The sequence below is a fragment of the Aythya ferina genome (genome assembly GCF_964211825.1).
Source record: "Aythya ferina genome assembly, chromosome: 4".
Taxonomy (NCBI): domain Eukaryota; kingdom Metazoa; phylum Chordata; class Aves; order Anseriformes; family Anatidae; genus Aythya; species Aythya ferina.
In genome coordinates, this window is record NC_140300.1 from 57,080,423 (window position 1) to 57,101,373 (window position 20,951).

General features: G+C 41.3%; 1 protein-coding gene across 6 annotated transcripts in view; it reads right to left on the reverse strand.

Annotated features, from left to right (window-relative positions):
* The window catches only part of LOC311436734 (uncharacterized protein), a 29,382-nt gene extending 9,039 nt beyond the window's left edge, over window positions 1–20,343 (reverse strand). For all 6 annotated transcript variants that reach the window (XR_014693064.1, XR_014693065.1, XR_014693066.1 and 3 more), the window contains exons 1-6: window positions 20,241–20,343; window positions 19,922–20,103; window positions 19,238–19,301; window positions 18,371–18,510; window positions 8,595–8,772; window positions 7,306–7,416 (exon numbers count right to left, since the gene is read on the reverse strand). Coding sequence is in view for 1 of the 6 variants with exons in the window: in XM_084519200.1 (XP_084375326.1) it covers window positions 7,306–7,416; window positions 8,595–8,596 (113 nt within the window). In the remaining 5 variants the exon portion in view is untranslated. The remainder of the gene's footprint in view (window positions 1–7,305; window positions 7,417–8,594; window positions 8,773–18,370; window positions 18,511–19,237; window positions 19,302–19,921; window positions 20,104–20,240) is intronic.
* Window positions 20,344–20,951: the final 608 nt, after the last annotated feature.

The following is a 20,951-nucleotide window of genomic DNA, read 5'->3' on the forward strand; positions in this document are numbered from 1 at the left end:
CAGCCTAGATGAGCACAGGCTGTCTGGCTGCACTTCTCACACTGATGGAAAGCCTTGTGCAGCTTAGGGATGGACCTGGATGTGGCATGTGTGAGCTAACTGAGCGAGCTGCTGTTCAGACTGAGAGCAAAGCATACCAGCTTCATTCTCAAATGTCTCAGCTTTCAGGCTCTAATAGGAACTCTTCCTGGACTGTAACACAGTGTTGCTCTGACCCATTTCATTCACCCAGTCTTTCTGCCTACCTCTCTGTTCTCCACATCAGCAAGCATTTTCCTCTTTTTCTCCCTCTAGCTCTGTTTCCTTTGAGTATGAGAGCCTCCTTGCTGTCTGGCTTTCTGCCAGACTTTTTCTGCCCTATCAAAATTTTGCAGCATTTAAATCATATCTGAAAAGAAGTATTTCATTCTTTCTTCCTTTTTCAACTTAACACTTTGATTATGCTATTTATTTTTCCAAGCCTGTTGGCAGGCAATGAGGGGAAAAAAGGAGCCTAAAGCTAGAAAACCAAGAAAGAAAATGAAGCTGTATTGTAGCTGTCTGACCTACGGGCCCAGCCAAAAGTGCAGAAGGAAAAAGCAACCCACTGGTATGGCAATGTCATGTTAAGGGGTGTAGCTGATTAACTGTTACGGGCCCGGTCGGATTCAGGGTATTGAACCAGTTGGACATTCACCAAAAACGCATTAACCGTCTGGGGGTCTGGTTGGATTCAGAACACTGAACTATGACAGATAACCACCCTCACCCTCATTGCACTTAATGAGAGTTATCACAATGCAATCAAGTATGGTTTATTACAGCAACAGATAATCAGGTTCTTTTGGATTGCCGGTGATAGGGACTGTCTGCAAAAGCAAGCTAGTATGCATGAAATACACAGGTGTTATAGGTGTTACAGATGTTACAGGTGTTATAGGTGTTGTAGGTGTTACAGATGTTACAGGTGTTATAGATGTTATAGATGTTATAGATGTTACAGGTGTTACAGGTGTCACAGGTGCACAGCCTAGAAATAAACACATTAAAAGGATTAAAGACTCTATAGAGATTTATAAGCAAGTATTCAGATCTCACCCAAAGGCATCCCAATGGGGGGGGAAGAGAGGCTCAGCCCGTCGACTGACCCCAGGAGTCAGGAGGTCCTAAGGATGTTGTATTTCCTCAGGATGGTATCTCCCCTGATGGTGGTATCTTCCCTAACATCCCCTCTCTCTTGGGCCAATTTATATTATTTTCTATCTTTTAGGTGGAGCTTGAGTGGCTCTAGTCAAGCATATCTTAGTTATGATTGGTGTAAAGTTTTCCCATCTCCGTTTAAAGTAATAGGCTCCGAGAAATTCAGGGTGCATGCTCAGTGAGGGGTGGTCGCACCTTGGAGGAGGGTAGCTTTTGGGATGGAGGTGTGTTTTGGTATTATAATGATATTATAATGAGCAAAAAGTACACTAGGGTACAGCATTTGTCAAAACATGACAGGTCTTTGGCTCAGGGTGGCAAAAAGTGCAGCTTTGTGCACAAGAACAATTGAGGCCCCACCTGATTACAGAGCCTAGCCGTGGTGTCTCCACTCCACTCTACACTCCGTGCTGTTCCTTAGAGCTAGCACACCAAGTTTCCCCAGCACAATAGCATCTAAGGTTGGGAGCCTAGGAAACACTCAGGTAATGCAGTTATGCCCTACCCTGAAAGCCTCTTCAATGCTGTACCTTTTCCTTAAAAATGTGAATGTTAGTTTTATTTTCCTAGTTACTTCAGGCATTAACACCACAGGCAGCAGGGGGTTGTGCCTGACAGCGGGGCAGGAAAGAGAAATCTAGGTGTGATGATTGGCAGTCTGAAGACCAGTACACTCACCTCCTACATTTAATTTGGATTTGGGGAGACAATGGAGAAAAGAGGGTTATTTTTAGAGGGTAAGAGATTCAAGAACACATGAGGTTTTGGAAGGATGGGAGTGTTTTAACTTGTAGCTAACCTCTCGCTTAGCTTCTTCTCAGGTAGGACATTGAAGGCTGACATTCATCCTTCATCATTCCTGCCTGTTGTCACAGTTTCTGAAATCTAGCATAGGCTGTAGCTACCAATGGAACTTGCCAAATGATACAGCAAACTACCAGGGCTTAGCTAACATGCCTATGCTCTGGAGTACAGATTAGAATTCCCTTGTATGTTTGAACCATGCCTAAATCACTGGGGTCTATGGGTGATGCTATAACTTCTCAATCAGCATCAGCAAAACAACATCATACAACCTTTAAAAAGCTCATCTGCGAGGCAAAAAAATCCTATTCTGCAGAGCTATCTGGCTCCTGCTTTTCACCAGAGTGACTTGATGTCAGAGTGACTAATGAAGCAATCAGCTGGGTATAGCTCACATGGTATTTTAGCACTCTGATTTCCTCTTTTTATAGTATGTGAATAATAATAATAACAACACCAACAAAAAAGCTAAGGCAAATTACTTCAGATTTTCAAAAGAATTTCTTATTTAGCTGCTTGATTTGAAAAAATAACAGCTAGAAGGGGTTTAACCACAGTTTTTACTGTCATCAGCGTCAATGCTGAGCACTTCTCAAACCCTATCCTACATAATTGGTGTACGTAATTTATCACTGCACATACTATACGAGCAATGAACAAATCTTCCTTCAAATACTGAATCAGTTCCAGCTGTGCCACTCACAAGGCAACAGTAGCAAGAAAGCACCACTGTAAGAGGCAAGGAATCCAAAGTGTCATTTTTAAATGTAAATCAAGAAACCTGAACCACAGGCTATACCCCTGTTAATATACTGTGCAGGGAAAGAAGTCAGAGGCAGGAACATTGCAACCAGTGCCTTGATTCTGCCATATTATCTTCCTTCCATCTTGTGCATGCAAGCAGCACGCTATCACTGCAGTCAACAACTTGCAGATTGGGCAGTAGGAGCCAAGAATCACAGAATGGCCGAGGTTGGAAGGGACCTCTGGAGATCATCCAGTCCAACCCCCCTGCCAAGAAGCAGGTCACCTAGAGCATGTTGCAGAGGATCACATCCGGGGGGGGGGGTTGAATATCTTCAGAGAAGGAGACTCCACAGCCTTTCTGGGCAACCTGTTCCTGTGCTCTGTCACCCTCATAGTAAGCTAGCTACTGATATATTTACTTTCCAGGGTATCTTCCTCCTCTTGGAGTCTATGAGCAGTAAATACTGTTATAGCATAGCTAATAAAGTCTACAGTGTGCACGATTAGTATCAGATGCACATGTATTGCAGCATTAGGGTAACAGTGGCATGGTTTATGGATATCTTGGATTAGGTCAACCAATGCAGTTGGAGAAAACAAAACCAACTTTGAGCACAAGTTAATTCTTTTCTAATGTTCCAATATATAAATTGCACATATATATTAATGTATAAACTATTACCTTTCCTTATAAATTTTGTCTCACTTATTCACTTATATATGTATAGCAGATTCTTAATTACTTGTGTCTTTATTAATCCACTTACCATTCCTGTTGGTATAAAATGCCATTATAACAAAGGAAGATATATTTTACCATTCTTCACCAAACCTCCGTACAGTCCATCCACGATTAAGGACAAAGGCTTCCACATAATCCTTATTGATTATATTCCTTCAGACTCATAAACTATCTTTTGCTTACACTCAGTGCAAATTTTCTTCTCTCGTTAATATCTGTGAGATGGGATAGTTCAGTTGCTGAGTCTCCTGGGGCTCATTCTGTATCTTTATGGCTTGTACCAAACCTACCTGACTGGATAACGAGGGAGGGATGAAGGAAATGGATGGCTGTATGAAAGGGGAAGCCATCACCTGCCAATGCACAGTCATTCTTCAGCCAAACTTGGATCTTTTAGAATGTTCTTTTCCAAGCAAAGTGACACCTTATTCAAAGATAAATAATACATCTAAATTTTAGAAAACTGAATGCCCAACTAAAATGTTATTTCAGTAAATGAAATGTCTTCATTGCAATATTAATGATCTTAGATTTTCCTAAATGCTTCTTTTAACTTCCTGTTTCACAGAAGTTATTTAAAGATGAACAGGTATGACCTGGTGCTTAGGGACATGGTTTAGTGGGTGACATTGGCAGTAGGGCAATGCTTGAACCAGATGATCTTGGAGGTCTTTTCCAACCGCAGTGATTCTGTGATTCTATGAAAAGAATGAAGCAGCAAGCTTTTTCCTGCCCTAAGAGAAAACAAGCAAGAAAGTTCCAAAATGAGCAAGCAGCTGGTGGGAGTTTGGCTGCTGGCTGGGGCCAACCCATGATATACAGGAGAGAATCTGGGACAAAACTTGAAAGCAACATCTGGTTTTATAGGTGAAAAGACATTGTGGGGGGTGGGTGATGAAAGTGAAACCAGTCCCCCGTTCTCACCATGAAGGAAATACAGACCTATTACCTAAGTTATGCTGTGGGGCCTATGCACTCTCTCCCACTCAACTTGAGCAACAATATTGCCAATAAGCATATATAATTACTTGCTTGGATCCTTTTCAAATACGGAATTGTGCCATGGAAGGTATAATGATTTCTGTATAAATAGTAATTATTTCTAAGCAACAAATGTAGACATGATAATCATCTTTGAAATTGCTATATTTAGGGCATGCTGAAGGATGACTTGGAAAAGAGACTGATAAGTTCAAAAACTGTCTGCAGAGAAAGCACTTCATCACTGCACAATCATGTTTTATTCTCTCTAGTTGTCTCCTCACACCAATCTTATTCTGGGTTTCTAATCTAACAGTTCTTTTACCTGCAACAAGACAGACCACTCCTCCTTATAATATTCATCCTCTTTTTCATATATATCATCTACCTTTCAGCCTGACAATGTTGGTATGTTGGGATCTTCTGGTAAAGAAGCTTCAATGTTGCTGGTGGCCACAAGTCTAATCTAATTCTATTTTTGGTAGCATCTGATTGTACAGGAGTTATACAAGACTTGATCCATACAAAACTCAACTTGTGAAGTCAACCATTCAGATCTGTGGAGGTTGTGGAAAGTGGAGATCTCTTTGTAAGAGATCTGGCAAGAGGTGGCAACAGATGGCAGCTCAACTTCTCAGGTCCCATCATTTTTTTGTGGGAAGATATGAGGCTGCGCATGTCTGTAGGTCCCTGGCTGACCTGTGGAAAAAGAGCCTTCATAATCCCATGAGCTTTTTTTTGCACTTTCCATGGCAAATGTATGCTACCCATCCAGGGTTTCCACCCAGTGCACTCCTATTTATAACAAGTGTCTTTAACCTGCCGATTAGTGTAGATTCCTTCCTTCACTGTTTAATGTACCTGGGCCAAGTGTTTTAACTGACTTTTGAAACTCAACAGCAAAGCCCTGTATGTTGTTTTTGGTTCTGTGGTTCTCTGGTAGATGTCACACAGTGAGTGCTCCCAACTCACCCAGCATTGCAAAGCGCCTGAAGTTGGCAGAGCTAGGTTAGTAAAAATTAGGCTTCCCACATGTCTCTACAAATCATGGTGTTCTGTTTAGCCCCCTGGCCAAAAGAATGCCAGACACGAGCCTGCATGCTAACTACCAGAGAAAATTCCTGAGGTCTTCCTGGCAGTTTGAAGAGTATTACATAGCATAGCTTCTTACTATTGAAATACGGGTTCAGTGATAGGTCTCCTAAAGGGGTATGTGTATCTGTGCGTATTCTTACAGATATACTTCAAGAAGAGTGACAGACAGTAAGTACATCCTGTGCTAAATGCAGCTCATTTGGGCGGAAAATATGTTGCTTTAACTGTAAGCAAACCCAAGAAAACAGCTATTAGAAACTGAAATAAATGTGGTCTCCAGGTACATCTTAACCTACAAATTGATGCATAAAGGTAAGACACTCCTGCAAAGATGCATCTTTTAGGAACATCAGCTTCTCTTCATTTCAGAATGTACTTTGACATGGGACCTGAAGTAATGTGTGTGTGAGAAAGACAAGAAGCATAGAGGAGAGTTATTGCAGCAGAATGCACAGTGAGAGGAAGAAGGAGGTGCAGTATTGTTCCTCTCTGTATCTTTTATTTCTGAAGCTTTTGGCTTCTCAAAGGTTGGTCAGGTTTGCTAGATCATCTTTATGTCCCCTATTTACATCCTTACCACAGAAGAACTGGGCATATTCCTGGAGCTGACACCACAGAAATTCAAGCACAACTAAATCCAAGATAGCTGCAACCCAATCAGAGGACTATAAAAGAAAGAACTGGGGAGGAGGCCTTGGCAGTAAAAGTATGCGAGAAACAGGAGCCCACCCAAAGACATTCAAAGGTCATTTGTGACACTCTTGGAGATTGCCTATGGGATACCATTCCAGAAGGGCATATTCACCTCATGAGTCCTGTGTCATATCTGACAGCCCTATGTTTAAACACGTGGACAACTGAATTTAACCCCAAAGCTTCCTGAAGCAAGAAGACAAGGACAGAGGAGGAGATTGAAAGTAGAAAAGCAATTAATGGGACAGGAAGATAGAAGCAGTTGTATTACCTTTGCAATGTTTAATTGGATTGTTACCTGAAGTGCAGGAACCCTTCAAGTGTGTATGCAAACTAGATATACCCTTGCCTGCTAAGCAATGTTCACAGTTCCTTCAAGCAACCTAAAATGTATGTGTCCATGCAAGTGTCGGAATTTATTTCCCCATAACTTATGGGTGGAATGGATTTCTCCGGTCCCAGATTCTACAAGAGACTTGCACTCACCTCAGCAACGTCACTGGCTTCTACTCTGCTATTGGCATGCCAGTCTGGGGAAAAGAGTCCTCATTTCCAGAAAGTGATAAACTACCTCTATCTAGCCCAATGTTCCTTTATTTTAATTAAACTCTAATGCGTATCTGGGCCTTGGAGGCTGAGTAGAGCTTCTATTAACCAATATTACCATTTCAAAAGTATTTCAGATTACATATAGGGTCTGTAAATGCTTCAAGTTATTAGAGCAGTATTAAGTAAATTTAATATTTTTTTATTATTTTTTTTAATAATTAGCTTTTATTTAGAAGTCTTTTATATTTCCCAGCCTACAGAAAGCCATGGAGGTATGCTACATACCCTTGAAGTCTTCTAAAACATGCAAAACATTTAAAAAGAAACTAAGTTATAAACAATATATACCCATAACATCAGCTAATTTTAAATGTAGTCAGCATACTGCATGCAAGAAATATGTCATAAAGGAGCATATTTAAGAAATGAGAATCAGTTTGGAAATGTAATGTGAGCTTCTTAGATTAAAAATAATTCTACTCCTAAATGAGGAATAAAATGCATATGCTGCATACCAGGAATCAAACCTGGCCACGAACCGGGGGTATGTGACATTTCCATCTTCATCAAGGGGGATTCTGTCAAGTAGCAGCTCAAACTCTTCATCAGTAATCTCCACACCAAACCTGAAACAAACAGCAGTTAGCAGCACTGGCTGGCGGAGTTCACATTTGGGTCAACAGTACCCACAATACCCCGAGCATATGGCTGCCATTAACTCTTTGTTACTGCTTCGGTCCTCCACATCAAGAGCACCACGTGAATATCAGAGGTTAATCAGGGTTTTGATCGCCTCAGCATTCTCAAAGAAAGAAATTCTACCCTAGAGTCCTGGCATTGGTGAGGCACAGAAATAGAAATACTAGCATATTGAACTGTGTGCAATTGTCCTCTATAAAAAGTTATTCATTACACTAAAACACTGGTATTGCTTAAACTAGTTAACTCTGAAAGGCTTTTCATTTGGACTGTTTAGCATGAAAGAAAATGTAGAGAAAAACTGTCTTTTCGGGGAAACAGCTTCTTAGTGCTTTTGGAAAGCATTTCATAAAGGCTTTAAAGACATTTTGCATACAAATATTTAAAAGTGGCGGTGTTTATTCATCAGCAAGAAAGTGTTTTCACCTCTCCAGAACAATCAAAACATAATCCTTGAGATACTGGCATAAACAGGAATGACTTAAGCAATAATAAAGAACAAGGCATTCATTCATCATTTTGCAAAGCTGATAAAACTCAGCTCACTTTTGGTGGGATATATTTTCTTCTCAGCAAGGCGGTGAAAGGGTTCACAAAAGGTAGTATTTATTTGTTGCTTTGGTTTCATCATCATGCATTCCCATTTCATTTAACTCAAGAAAAAGTTCTGTTAGAGTGCCATGCGTCTGTAACTGCATAGCAGCTCCCTCGAGATTTCTGACTCCCAGGTTTGGAGCTTGGCAAATGACTCATTTACCCTGCTTTATGTCTTAGGAAGTGTGCTGAGGAGGGCAGATACAGCTGCTTTTTCGTTTGCCCTCAGCTGACAGTACTTATTTTACTGCCTTTCAACTTTGCTTATCTACATTCACTTCTCATTTAGACACGTGCATTTACAGAAGCTTAACGCATAAACAAAGTAAACATGCAGCATTTTTTCCCCACGAAGAATAGAAAACCTAACTTGGCTGGGGAGTTCCAGTAAGAACAAATTCTCAGGAATCTGTAACTGTTAAACAACAGCGGGGGTTAAACAACATTGCACAGATCATTTGAAGATTACCTATTTCCATATGTGATCAATGGACAAAATCTGTTCACTTACATGATCAATGAAATTAAATCTCATTTTTTTTTGTTGCTATTTCCAAATCCTTGTCTCCATCGTTAGCATCAGGGGACGCCATTCCAGAAAGGAATAAAGGCTGTATGTAAGGCACAAGCAGCTTGGTACTCTGCTGAGAACCAAAGCTGGGTAAACTGGCCAACTTGTAGATCTGCAACTAAAACAGATAGATTTATTACTGTTTATTATTATATCATATCTTTGTGCATAGTCACACATAGATTCTACGTAAAATAACACATGAGATCTGAGGAAGAAAAAGAACACCACTTAATACAACATGTATGTGTTTTCATAGCAAATACATGTATCTGGGGGAAAGAAAATGTTTGTTGTTTATTTTTATATTCTATATGACTATCTTCAGATAGGCAGGAGAGCAGCAAAACAACTATCTGATCAAAAAGCAAAATTAAGCTCTTTGAACATTGTAACATTGTTCTGCCGTTAAAGAATTGCAGTGATCTAAAGAATAATAAAATAATCTAAGAAATTGATCTTATCCATTTGGTCCTCTCATAGAGTAAAACTACTGAAGGGAGGCCCCACTTCTAGTCATATCATTTGCTGTTTTTGTAAATCTCAGAGGCAGATAGAAATTCACACACAGATCACTCCAGTACCTTTAGCTGCAAATAAATAACCTTCTAGTCACTGATTAGGAAGACTTCTCTCTGGGCTCTGGCTTATATTATTTTTCTGTCTCCATAGCAAAAGATGGGTGCTCTGATTGTTCCATGTATGTGTTTGTATGGAAAAAAATATATATATGTTTTTGTTTGTTTGTTTGACCAAGAAGATGTAAAAGAAGGAATGACCAAGAAATGTAAAAGGAGGGAGAAAAATCTTCACTACTTCTGGTAACCAAATGAAAACAAAAATCGATAGGAAAATATGTAAGGATTTTCTTGGTACTGAACCCAACCTTATCACACCTTGTTACTGAGGATATTTCCCAACTCTATAGGTTCAGTATAGCTCTGAATAACTGCTTACTTCATTTAACATGGAGAGGCTGACAACTTGTTGTTGGCTGGCAGCCTGAGGCAGATAAGCAGTTCACTAACACGGAATGAACCATGCCACTGTGGCATTGGGCATTTCATGTCATTGCTTTCATAGGAATGTCTCAACCTGCTCTCCATATCAAGACACGTGTAGAGGCTGCTGGAAAAAAAAAAAAGAAAAAAAAAAAAAAAAGGTTTGGCTAAGTTCATTGCTCAAGAAAGCTATTCAACAGTCTACTGCCAAGAGGGACTTCATACACATGGAAGCACTGCATAAACATCAGCCATATACCCGACCGTCTACAAGTGTATTTTATGAGAAAAATACCAGTACCATTTAATGAGCTAAATAATGTCATTTCAATCAGGAGGGTGGGTCAGAATCACGCTTTCTTGAATGCTTCACTTTTCGTCTCTGGTAGTACTAAACGCCCTTCAGACTGTTTTGACTGTAGTGTTGTTGATTGCACACAACTCCTTCCTGAACCTGGCTGGGGAAAAGCAGCTGTCTGGAAAGAACCCAATGATCTCTGGGTGCCACAGTCCCTCCTAGGAGATGTCAAAGTCATTGCAATGTTGAAGCATCCCAAGCTCCCAAGGCATATCCAGGGAGCTGGGAGCTGATCCTGAAGGTCTGCTCTAAAGTATGCCTGTGTACATTTATTTTGTGGGGTGGTGAATCCTGTTGGAACAGAGGGAATCAATGCAGGGTTCTGAAGGGTGCCTCATCTCCACCTTATGTCGTATCTGCAAAGTCAGAAAATACAGAGTGATCTAAGGGAGTAAAATGGGGGAAGGGAGGAACAACGCTGCACCAACTTTGCATACTGACATTTCTTCCATTATTAAAATTCCAAAGACCTATTTTACATTACTGATCTCAGGATTTCTGGAAACATGCTGTGACTACATTACATCCTTCGTGCTCACTGATGTGGAAACAGAAAAAGCATTGAATGAAGAGTGTGTATGGCCTATACCATTTGTTATCCCAAACGCTGATATTATACTTTTCATTCTGAACTTCCCCCTCAAGCTTTACAAACATATCCAAGATATACAAAGGCAGTAAACAGGAGGATCAAGTGCTCCAGCACGCAAATGCAGCCACCTGAAACTAAGCAATGATTTAATCAAACAGCAACAGCACACAACAGATGAATCACTGAGTTCTCCAGGGCACATTTTCAAAGGCAGGTGCAATGGGCAGGACTTGAGAAAAAGATATCTATTAACTGGAGGGCTAAGCCTATTTAGACAGAAGCTGATGCAAAACGCAAGGGACTGGTTAACAGTGAGGTTGAGAGAAAATGCTTTGGCAAGAAGCCCAGAACCCTGGCAAAGGGAGCACCTGCAAAAAGCCACATGTGGTTTGTTGTACCAGTACCTACATTTGCACATGCAGATTGGGAAATTGTTATTTCCATTTTATCATATGTTTAACATCTCCAAGATCCTCAGATAAAAGCATCTCCCATCTTAAATCAAAGGGACAGAGAGGAAGACTAGGCACATTGGGAAATCCAGCAACTTCTTCAGAGAGTTATTGAAGAGTCTTTTAATCACCTATAAAGACACCACTCCTGGCTGCCAAGGTAACAGCAAGTTTTTAAGAAGTCGTTAGCAGAAGAGAGAAAAGATGCAAACAGCACAATCTCTGCACAAAGGCAATTGGGAAGAAGCACAGAGAGCAAGCAGAGAGGAAGGGCATGCTGCAGAAGCAGAAATGGCAAGACAAATAAGATAGTAGACCAGGTCAGAGGGATAAGCAAGCCTAAAACTGTGCTGGGCACTTGAAGCAAGAGATGTATATACTGATCTGATTGTACAGAGAAGTAAGTGGGAGGAATTTTCAAACAGGGCACAATATAGCCAGAAGGATAAACTAAGGGGATTATTCCAGCAGTGTGACCTCAGATCTGTCCAGGGAACAAGGCCAGGCAGAGGTATATGCAATTGCTGAGAAATAGCAGGCAGCTGTGAGGTACACGGCTGCACAGCTCCTATGTGCAAAAATTTGTGTGAAAAATGTGGAGCTAATTCTGGAAATTGGTTTCCAGAATTAGTGCTCTGGCATGCAGAGCACTAATTCTCTACATGCTGCATTTGCTTATAAAATATGGTTCCTCCTCAGCAAATTTTGTGCATTTTACAAGCAATCACCAGGTATCTTACCTGTGATAGCAACATTACTGAATCAAAGAGCAAAGGAATCAGAAGGATTCTCTTTAGCATTTTTAAAGTAAGCAACAACAACAAAATCTGGGTGAGTACTTAAATAAATATGAAAAGGGAATTTAACAACAAACTTCAAGAAGAGTCTAAAATAGTTTTATTGGCATAAATCACAGTTTCCAGTCCTCTCCAGAAAACCTACCCTTTTTCCACCACTCATGGCACAAACACTACAGGTGCCTGTGTGACCACATCTGCAGTGTCGGTGCCTACTTGGCCCTTCGATCCCTTTGTCACTCCCAAGGGATTCAGCAGACGTACATCACCAGTCTACACCTGGCAGGCAGTTTTTTTGAAGAAGCAACCTAACAGGTAAAAACTAAGTTTAGAATGCTGAACAAGTAAAGTGTCAATGAGAAAGATGCACAGGCAGCAAGATAGGGCTTAACCCAATACCTGGACAACCCTACCAAGCTCTCCTGGCTCTTTCTGTCCCCTGCCATTCAGACCCTACTGGTAGGCAACAAACTACCATGGACACTGGCTTACACTAGAGGCTATTGAGAGCCTGGCCTCCACCCAATGGCTGGAAGGCAGCTAATCACCTTCTAAAATTTGGCCCCAAAGTCTCTTGTAAATTTTACTATTTAAACATAATCAAAGCAAGAAAAATTCACTCTGTAACAGCAGCACAAAAAGGAAAGGTAGTACCACGTGTGCCTGGCTCCTTTTTGTTTCCCTATAGAAAAGAGGTCTAACATTCAGCTAAGTACCCATCAGAATCTGGGGAGGGGGCTTGCACACACCACAGTGTTTTGGGGTAAATTGAAGACTACCAGATCTGTGTCATATATACTGAGTCTTTACTGTGTCAAAAATGTGTGTTATCAAAGAGCTAACAACACGTGTTTTTTGTCCACTACTTTTTGGAACTGTGTATCCTTCCTTTCTGTATCTTAGATTATGTTGATCCAGCCCTTAGATATGGAAATCAGAATGTTCAGTATGTCCAGATGGTTACATGACCTTTTGTTATCCCCTAGTACCTATGTCCTTCACAAACTCATGGGTTTTACAGTCATTGACTTCTGCCTGCTGCAGACAGAACAGATTGTCCAGTCACACAACACTAGGAAATGAAACCAGATCTCATAAACTCTCATGCCATGAGTCTTTAACTACCCCTTTAGCCCAATATCTTTCTGCCCTTGCTAAAGCGATCTCTCAGATCTCAAGTCTGTGCATCAGGCAAAGCTATTTCAATGCTAGCATATGTTTCCTGTAGTACTCTAACCGTCCCACTCAGAGGATGTCTAAACAAAGCAGTGGTTAAAATGCTGCAGGCTGTCACCACCTGTCTGTATTCCACAGCAGCAGTCTCCCTTGCTGCTGAACAGGTAGTGGAAAGGCCAGGAACTGGGAGCAAATGAAAATGGAAAAAAAATAAAATATGTGTGACTATTAGATGTCCTTTCATGTTAAAACAGATATCTGCAATAACATTGTAAGGATCTGCTGCTGCAAGCATTTCTCAGCTCCTGGGCTTCCATAGCACCTGCCCCAAGAAGTCAGTCAGTTGACCAAATGCCAATAGATGACTCACCCTGGAAATTGTACAGTTATTATGGGAAACACAAGGCCTCAGCTCCATCTCCTCACTACTGCTCTGACAGCAGCCAGCCATCACCTCTATAAGACCCGTGAAGGAGGATAATGCAAAACCCAGCCCTTTTCCTCAGGACTGTCAACATTACCTGCAATGGAGGGTGTGAACTGCTTTGACTGATCCTAGGAACACTGCCACACCTATAAACCATGGGCGAAAAATCCAGGCTGGGCAAGAAGCTACCAGAGACAATAAAAGATTATTCCTTGCTGAAAAGGACATATTTCAGAAGCAGTTTCCCAATGCAAGAACTGCAGTGTTTGGTACCTGGAGGGTATGGGAGCTACTGTTTCCCAACCCTGAACAACAGCTGGAGATGTTAGGACACATTTCTGAAGTTAGAACCAAACACAGCAAAAGGAAGCCATTCTGATGGTACGTGTAGAAAAGGAGAACCTTTATTACAAAATAAATAAATAAATAAATAAAAGTAATGATGTAGAAAGAATAGCTTTCCATTCGCACAGGATGTTTTCCCTTGGGAAAAAGATAAAAAAAAAAAAAAAATAAAAATAATAATAAAAAATGCCATAACTAACTTGGAAATAGTTTTGCTAGCACAAACCAGAAGTTTTACATTACATGGTCCAAAGCTGCAGCTCCTCAATTCATTTTCATTGGGCAGTTTTACCAAGCTCTCTCAGCAAGAAGCAGGGAACCAGCTGCAGTTTTGCCAGCCCTGCCCAGGGCTGCTTGCTCTCCTCACAGCTGGGATCTGTACGCTGCAGCTGCTCCCTCATGCCCACAAGGATGCTAAAAATACAGGACCTTCTGCTGAAGCACAAGATACCTCATGTCTGATACCCTGGAAAAATACATGTTAAAGCCCAGTTCAAATCTGACCACTCTACTCTAAAATCTGCCTTTACATGCAGGCGAGTAAGGCAGATAAGAGAACTAAGTATAAACCAAGAAGCATATGAGGCACAGAACGTGCAATGCAGGCAGCTATATCCTAGCATAACAGACTAGGCAAGCAGATGCCCTCTCCAGCTGAAAACAAACTTAAATAATTCCCAAGCTTAGTGTTGGCAATGCTGGGCACAATTTTCTTGTATTTCATTATTAAAGTCCAAGGATCTGTGTCATGATCCAACTGAATTAAGCAGTGTTATTTGCTACAAAGCTTAGCCAGTGGTAAATACTGCAAGTAAGTTGCTTCTCAAAATGTGATAACAAAATGCATAATGTGTCCCATCACACCCCATTCCAAAAAGTCTTTTATATAAGGTAATTTATTGAACAATGCCCCTCTTAGAAGCTCACAAAGTATTTGTTCCATCAAACTTACACCACTTCCAATAATTTCAACCACATTCCTTTTACAGACAAACAAATTTTGAAAAAAATTAATGAATTTTTACTCTTTTTTTTTTTTTTGTGTGTGTGTGTAATTAAGTATAAAAACTATTCCAGAAAAATAAAAAATAAAATAAAAAAGAGCAAATAAGTTCAATCTTAACTCCTCATCATACACGCTGGAGGAAAGGGAAGCCATCCAGAGGGACCTGGACAGGCTTGAGAGGTGGGCTTGTGCAAACCTCATTGGGTTCAACAAGGCCAAGTGCAAAGTCCTGCATTTGGGTCAGGGCAATCCCAAGCACAAACACAGGCTGGGTAGAGAACGGATTGAGAGCAGCCCTGAGGAGAGGGCCCTGGGGGTGTTGGCTGCCAGCTCAAGGAACAAGAGACAGCAATGTGTGCTTGCAGCCCAGAAAGCCAACCGCATCCTGGGCTGCATCAAAAGAAGTGTGAGCTGCAGGGCAAGGGAGGGGATTTTCTCCCTCAGCTCTGCTCTCATGAGGCACCACCTGGAGCCCTGCATTCTGCTCTGGGTGCCCGACATAAGGTCATAGATCTGCTGGAGTGGGTCCAGTGGAGGGGTACAAGGGTGCTCAGAGGGCTGGAGCACCTCTCCTGTGAGGACAGGCTGATGAGGGAGATGTTTTTGTTCAGCCTGGAGAAGAGAAGGCTCTGGGGACACCTTATAGTGGCCTTCCAGTACCTAAAGGGAGCCATCAGGAAAGCTGGAGAGGGACTCTTGGTCAGGGGGTGTAGCAATAGGACAAGGGGGAATGGCTTTAAATTGAAAGAGGGGAGATTTAAATTAGATATAAGGAAGAAATTCTTTACTAGAGAGTGGTGAGGCACTGGCACAGGCTGCCCAGAGAAGCTGTGGATGCCCCTGGAGGTTTTCAAGGCCAGGCTGGATGGGGCTTTGGGCAGCCTGGTGTGGTGGGAGGTGTCCCTGCCCATGGCAGGGGGTGGGACTGGGTGGGCTTTAAGTTCCCTTCCAACCCAAACCATTCTATGATTCTATGATTTTTAAATGATGCGTCCAGTTTGGTACATCTTTTACCTTAGACTCTCATTAGCTCACAGGCTCAGTGATACAGACCTGATCTTAGTGCAGTCATTTCCACTTGCCAATGTGTAATGTTCCATGTGAGAATAGAGGGGCATTACACCCATTTTGTCCAGATGGACCTATGTATTTTGGATCAGTAAACAGACATAACTTTGTCATCGCAGTACGCAGAAGACTATAACAACTGTAGCTGAACCAAGCATCCTGCTTCTCAGCATCATTACAAAAATTTCATTCAGTTGAAATTAGTAGGGTTACAATAAGACAAAACTGATGTGAAAGGGTGATAATCAGATGTTTAAACTCTTTTAGATGCTACCTGGATCTGCCACCTGCAGCAAACTGCCAGTCCAAACTATTTTATGCCAGATTCCAAGGACATCACTTGAGCCAGTATCCTCTGCAATTAACTTCAAGGACAGCCTGACTACTTCAGAACTTGGCACAGCAAGTGTGGCACGTGTACAAGAGGCAGAGATTTCATTAACAAATTCACCAACACTGACTTGCAGTTTAATTGCAGTTAAAGCACAGCTTGTCTTTATTATCTTATTATGGCAAGCTCTGTGGAATTCAATTAAGGTATATATTGTACTGGAGAAAATTTAAAACTGCACGCCACTGCTGTCAAAGGGTCATAATATAATTACAGTTCTATCCACTACTCCACCCTCTATTCACTCCAGCCAAACTTTCGATAATCTTAATGACAGATTTGCCAGACTGAGAGTAAATTAGTGCTGAATACAGCTTGTTTGATGTTCCTTTATCTAAAGTGCGCCCTGCCATCTAGTGGCAACGATATTCCAAAAATACCATTTCATTTTTTCAGAAGGCAAACCTCCAATGGAAACCTTTCCACTTCCTCATTTACACGCATCAGAAATAATTACAAAGAAGTTGCAAAATATTGTACACTACAAATCACATTCTCAAGACCTATATAGATAGGGAGTAAGGAAAAATGCAAAGTGAAAAACTAATCTCCCCAATCCATATTACATTGAAATACAGGATCAGCTTTTACATGCAGTTCTGTAGCATACATTAAATATGAAGTCCTTTTTCTAGTTAAGTGTCAATGAGAGATTCATGAATCATATCTTCAGAGAACCAAACCACTGCATACTTTTCTTCCATATACAGTTTTCTCAACCTAGTTGCTCTAAAGCTAAAGTAGGAGTTACAGACCACATGCTGATAGCAGTCATTCAGAAGGAAGTGAGTGGAGGTGGAAGAGATTAATGAGGGGTATATAAGAATGCTGAAGTACAAGCACAGTACAACTATGTCACACCCAGCTATGTCACAAACTGACACCTCTATTCCAGAAAGGTCACTTCTGTCATTTTCCTTGGCCCCAGCCAGACATTCTCATGCTCATGCCTACGTAACAGCTTCAACTCCCTGTTGAGGACGTGCTGAAAACTCGTGTTTTGCAGCGCTGCATGACTGCTAGTGCTGACTTGAGAGGAGGTGGGGAACATGTGACTGGAAGGAGAAGGAACTGAGAGCTGCCATTGAGACACCAAGATCTTTATGCCAACTATGAAACTGTACCCTCAGTTTCAGATCCACTACACATTAATGTCAAGCAGCTTTGTTGTACTGGGTCTGATTGAAACTGAGACAACCGTCTTCAGAGCAGCCCATATGCTACTGTGTTTTGGATCTGTGACTGAAACACTGATAAGACACCAACTTTTTGGTTATTGCTGAACAGTGCTTGTACAGCATCAAGGCTTTTTATTTTTCTTTACCCTATCATCTCCCCCCCTCCAGCAAATAGACTTGGAGGGGCAAGAATTTAGGAGGGAAGAAAGGCACAGCCAGGACAGCTGACCCAAACTGGCCAAAGGGATATTCCATACCATAAAATGTCACGCTCAGCAATAAAACCTGGGGGTGGGGTGCAGTGTTTCCCTAGGTAGTCACTGGAGCTGTTGCTTGGAGACTGGCTAAGCATCAGTCTGCTTGTGGGAGGTGGTGAGTGATTGCCTTTGCACCACTTTGTATTTTTTCTCTGTCCTTCACTTATAAAACTGTCTTTATCTCAACCCACAAATTTTCTTGCTTTTTCTCTTTGTATTATCTCCTGCCTCACCTAGGGGGGCGTGAGTGGCTGTGTGGGTGCTCAGCTGCTGGCTGGGATCAACCCTCAACTCCACCTGTCCAATTAGATTTTTATAGCAGATATTCACCAGCAGTTCAGAGCTGACAGTTCAGTCTTTTGCTCTGTTGATAATGAAACAAGGTGCTGAAATTGCACCTACAAGACAAGGTGAAGCTGTAGCTCAGAGTGTTGTTACCGTGTTGCTTTGTTTTACGCTGCTGTTCCTGACTGGGCAGTTAAGAGAATAGTTTTGCTGTGCCCACTGGGACTCAAACACATAGACTTAGCTTTCCACCAAATCTTTTCATTTCCGGAAAGGAGCATTGTGTTCAGTGTTGGTGGCTTCAAAGATGGTAGAAACTTCTTTTCTCCCTCAGAATATTTCTCTAGATCACAAAGATGAGATAAGAATTAGTGAGCACTCACCTGTCTTTAAACTGAATGAGCTGACGGCTGAGAAAGCAATCCAGAACCCAGAGGTGTTTTTGGGTGGTAACGCATCGAGTCATCTGCTTCTGCACGGAGATCATGTATCTTACAGCCATTTATACAAATACTTTGATCTACTGTTATAAGAGAATGGGTCCCTTTAAGAATGCCCAAAAGAAAAGTGAGGTAGAAAGAAGCAGGGATCATAGAATCATAGAATCATTTAGGCTGGAGAAGACCTTTAAGATCATCAAGTCCAACCATCCCCCTAACACTACATAAATTATAGCTATTGGTGAGAACCAAGATGTTGCTTATTTAGTAGCAGAGTTGAACTGCTCTACTGCTCTTTGTCACTGCTCTGACTGAAATGGGAATAAATCCAAGCAGTTGTGCAATATTCCCCATAAAGATACAGGACACTTGGTCGCCTATACAATTTGAAGCTACAGATACCACATAAGTACCATCTCACCTAACTGTTCTGGGTGGAGGCTAAGAATCTCTAACATGACTGACCAGGATACACAAGAACAGGCACTCTAAGAATAATGAAAAACTTGTCAGGTTTGCAGTCTTCAGAACAATAAGTATGTTGGAGATACTGGGGATGGGGAGGTGGCAGAGCATTATCCAGCTGCAGTTTGTAAAGGAAAAATGAACTAGAAAATTCATTATTTCCCTGCCCCTTAAATCATCTTGTTACTTCACATAGTTTCCCTTATACAGAAACACAACATGTATGCCTTGAATGAATTCAGCTGCAGGCACTGTGAAAAAGGGTGCTTGAAGAAACATTGCTAGGAAGCTAAAATTCTATGTCCCCACTGGTAGATAGTTCTGAATAAAGAAAATCATTCTCACCTGCACGCTGTTGCTGCCTGAAGCTCTTGCTGACTAATCACCTCTCTTCAACTTGTCATTTTTTCTGAGAAAAAATAAAAGACAAAATAACACTAAAAAGTCACAATTTCATACACCTTGAAAGCAAATGAGCCCTAGGTTAGTAAAAGGATTGACCTATTTTAACCAGAGATACCATCACTTGGAGAAAGTGTCTAACTCCATTTCAAATATGTTGCCTACCCTACATGGTAAGTGGAAAATTATCTCCCTTCTCCCTCCCATTACACAGCTCCAGCCCACAGAATACTCTGCACTGAGCAAGAATGGCAGAAGACTTAATGGTGCTTACAAAAATACCACTTTAAATAAACAACATATCAGAGATCTCATACAACCCAGTACTGCAGTGAATCACTTAGGATGCTTCACTGACATGTTTCAAACTAAACATTTACTTCTGAACCAGTCCCCTGTGACTAGAACTCCTCCAGAATAAAGACTATTGCACTGAGAAAGCCCCCAGTCTCCAGATCAGAAGATCAGCAATAAATATATCATGTGATATCCACACAAATGTTTTCTAGCCGTGCTAAACCCCAACTGTAGGGCAGTGGCAGCATTCTGCAAACAGAGCAGGCAGCTTTCTGGGGCCCAATGGCTGGTGTTTCTTGTGACTTGGGCAGAATTCGGCAGAATACCCACCCATCTGCGTAGCCAGATGCCAAGGTTTCTAAGTTGTCAAGGATTCTCTTCCACAAGAAATATTTCCACCTGGCTCTTTAAGCCAGTTATCTGTCAGCTTCATGTTGCAGGAGGAATGTAAAGGTAATAGATAGGGACTGAGGATTTCTCTATCGACCACTCTGCCTGTGGTTTGTCTGTTCCTGTAAAGGATTGAAGATAGATGAGGGTCTGTAGAGCAACTCATAGTAAGAAAACAAAAACAAACAAAACAAAACAAAACAAAACAAAACAAAACAAAAAAAGGGGGGAAGGGGAAAGGGAAAAAGAAAGGGAAGACCTGGCCTATGTGGCAATCATGACCATTGTTCTAGTCAACCTGGTCCTCCTGCCATCCTGGCTGAGGTGCAAATATAGTTTGTGCAGATCAGCATCCCAGCCAGCCAACAGTATAGTCTCTTTCCTCTCTCTTATGCTTTGGGAACCTGGGAAATGAAGGTAATGAAATGAAAAGGAAAGTTAAATGGGAACTTTTACTGGTTCAGTATCTTTTCCCAGACTGGCCCAGACTTCTGGCCTGATTATTGTCTGTAACACAATAACAAAACGCCTCATCTGGAAAAGACATTTGAAGCTGCAGTTCTGAATGTTAAAAAGATTCACCAGAAGGCAGGGGGAGCCAGTGAAGAACCTCACAGCTACACTGTTAAAGACACTTCCTAAAGTGAAATCACACTTCAAGAAATCATTAATTAGCTCACACATACATGTATTTTGATAGAAAATTTGACTTATTTTAACATTCATGACCTGGTTGCATAAACAGGTTACCACAAACATCTGTACTCTGTACAGCAAGTTCTTAAATTGCAGACAGGATTAATGATTAGAGTTACTTTTTTTTTTTTTTTTTTTTTAAAGTAGGGTCACAGGGTTATTGATCTGTTCTGCCTTTATTTACAGTTATTACTACCAGGGGCTGAATGCAGAATACAACAATTTTATATTTTTTACAATTTTTAGGTACTGGTCAGAAATTGAGAATTTTCTT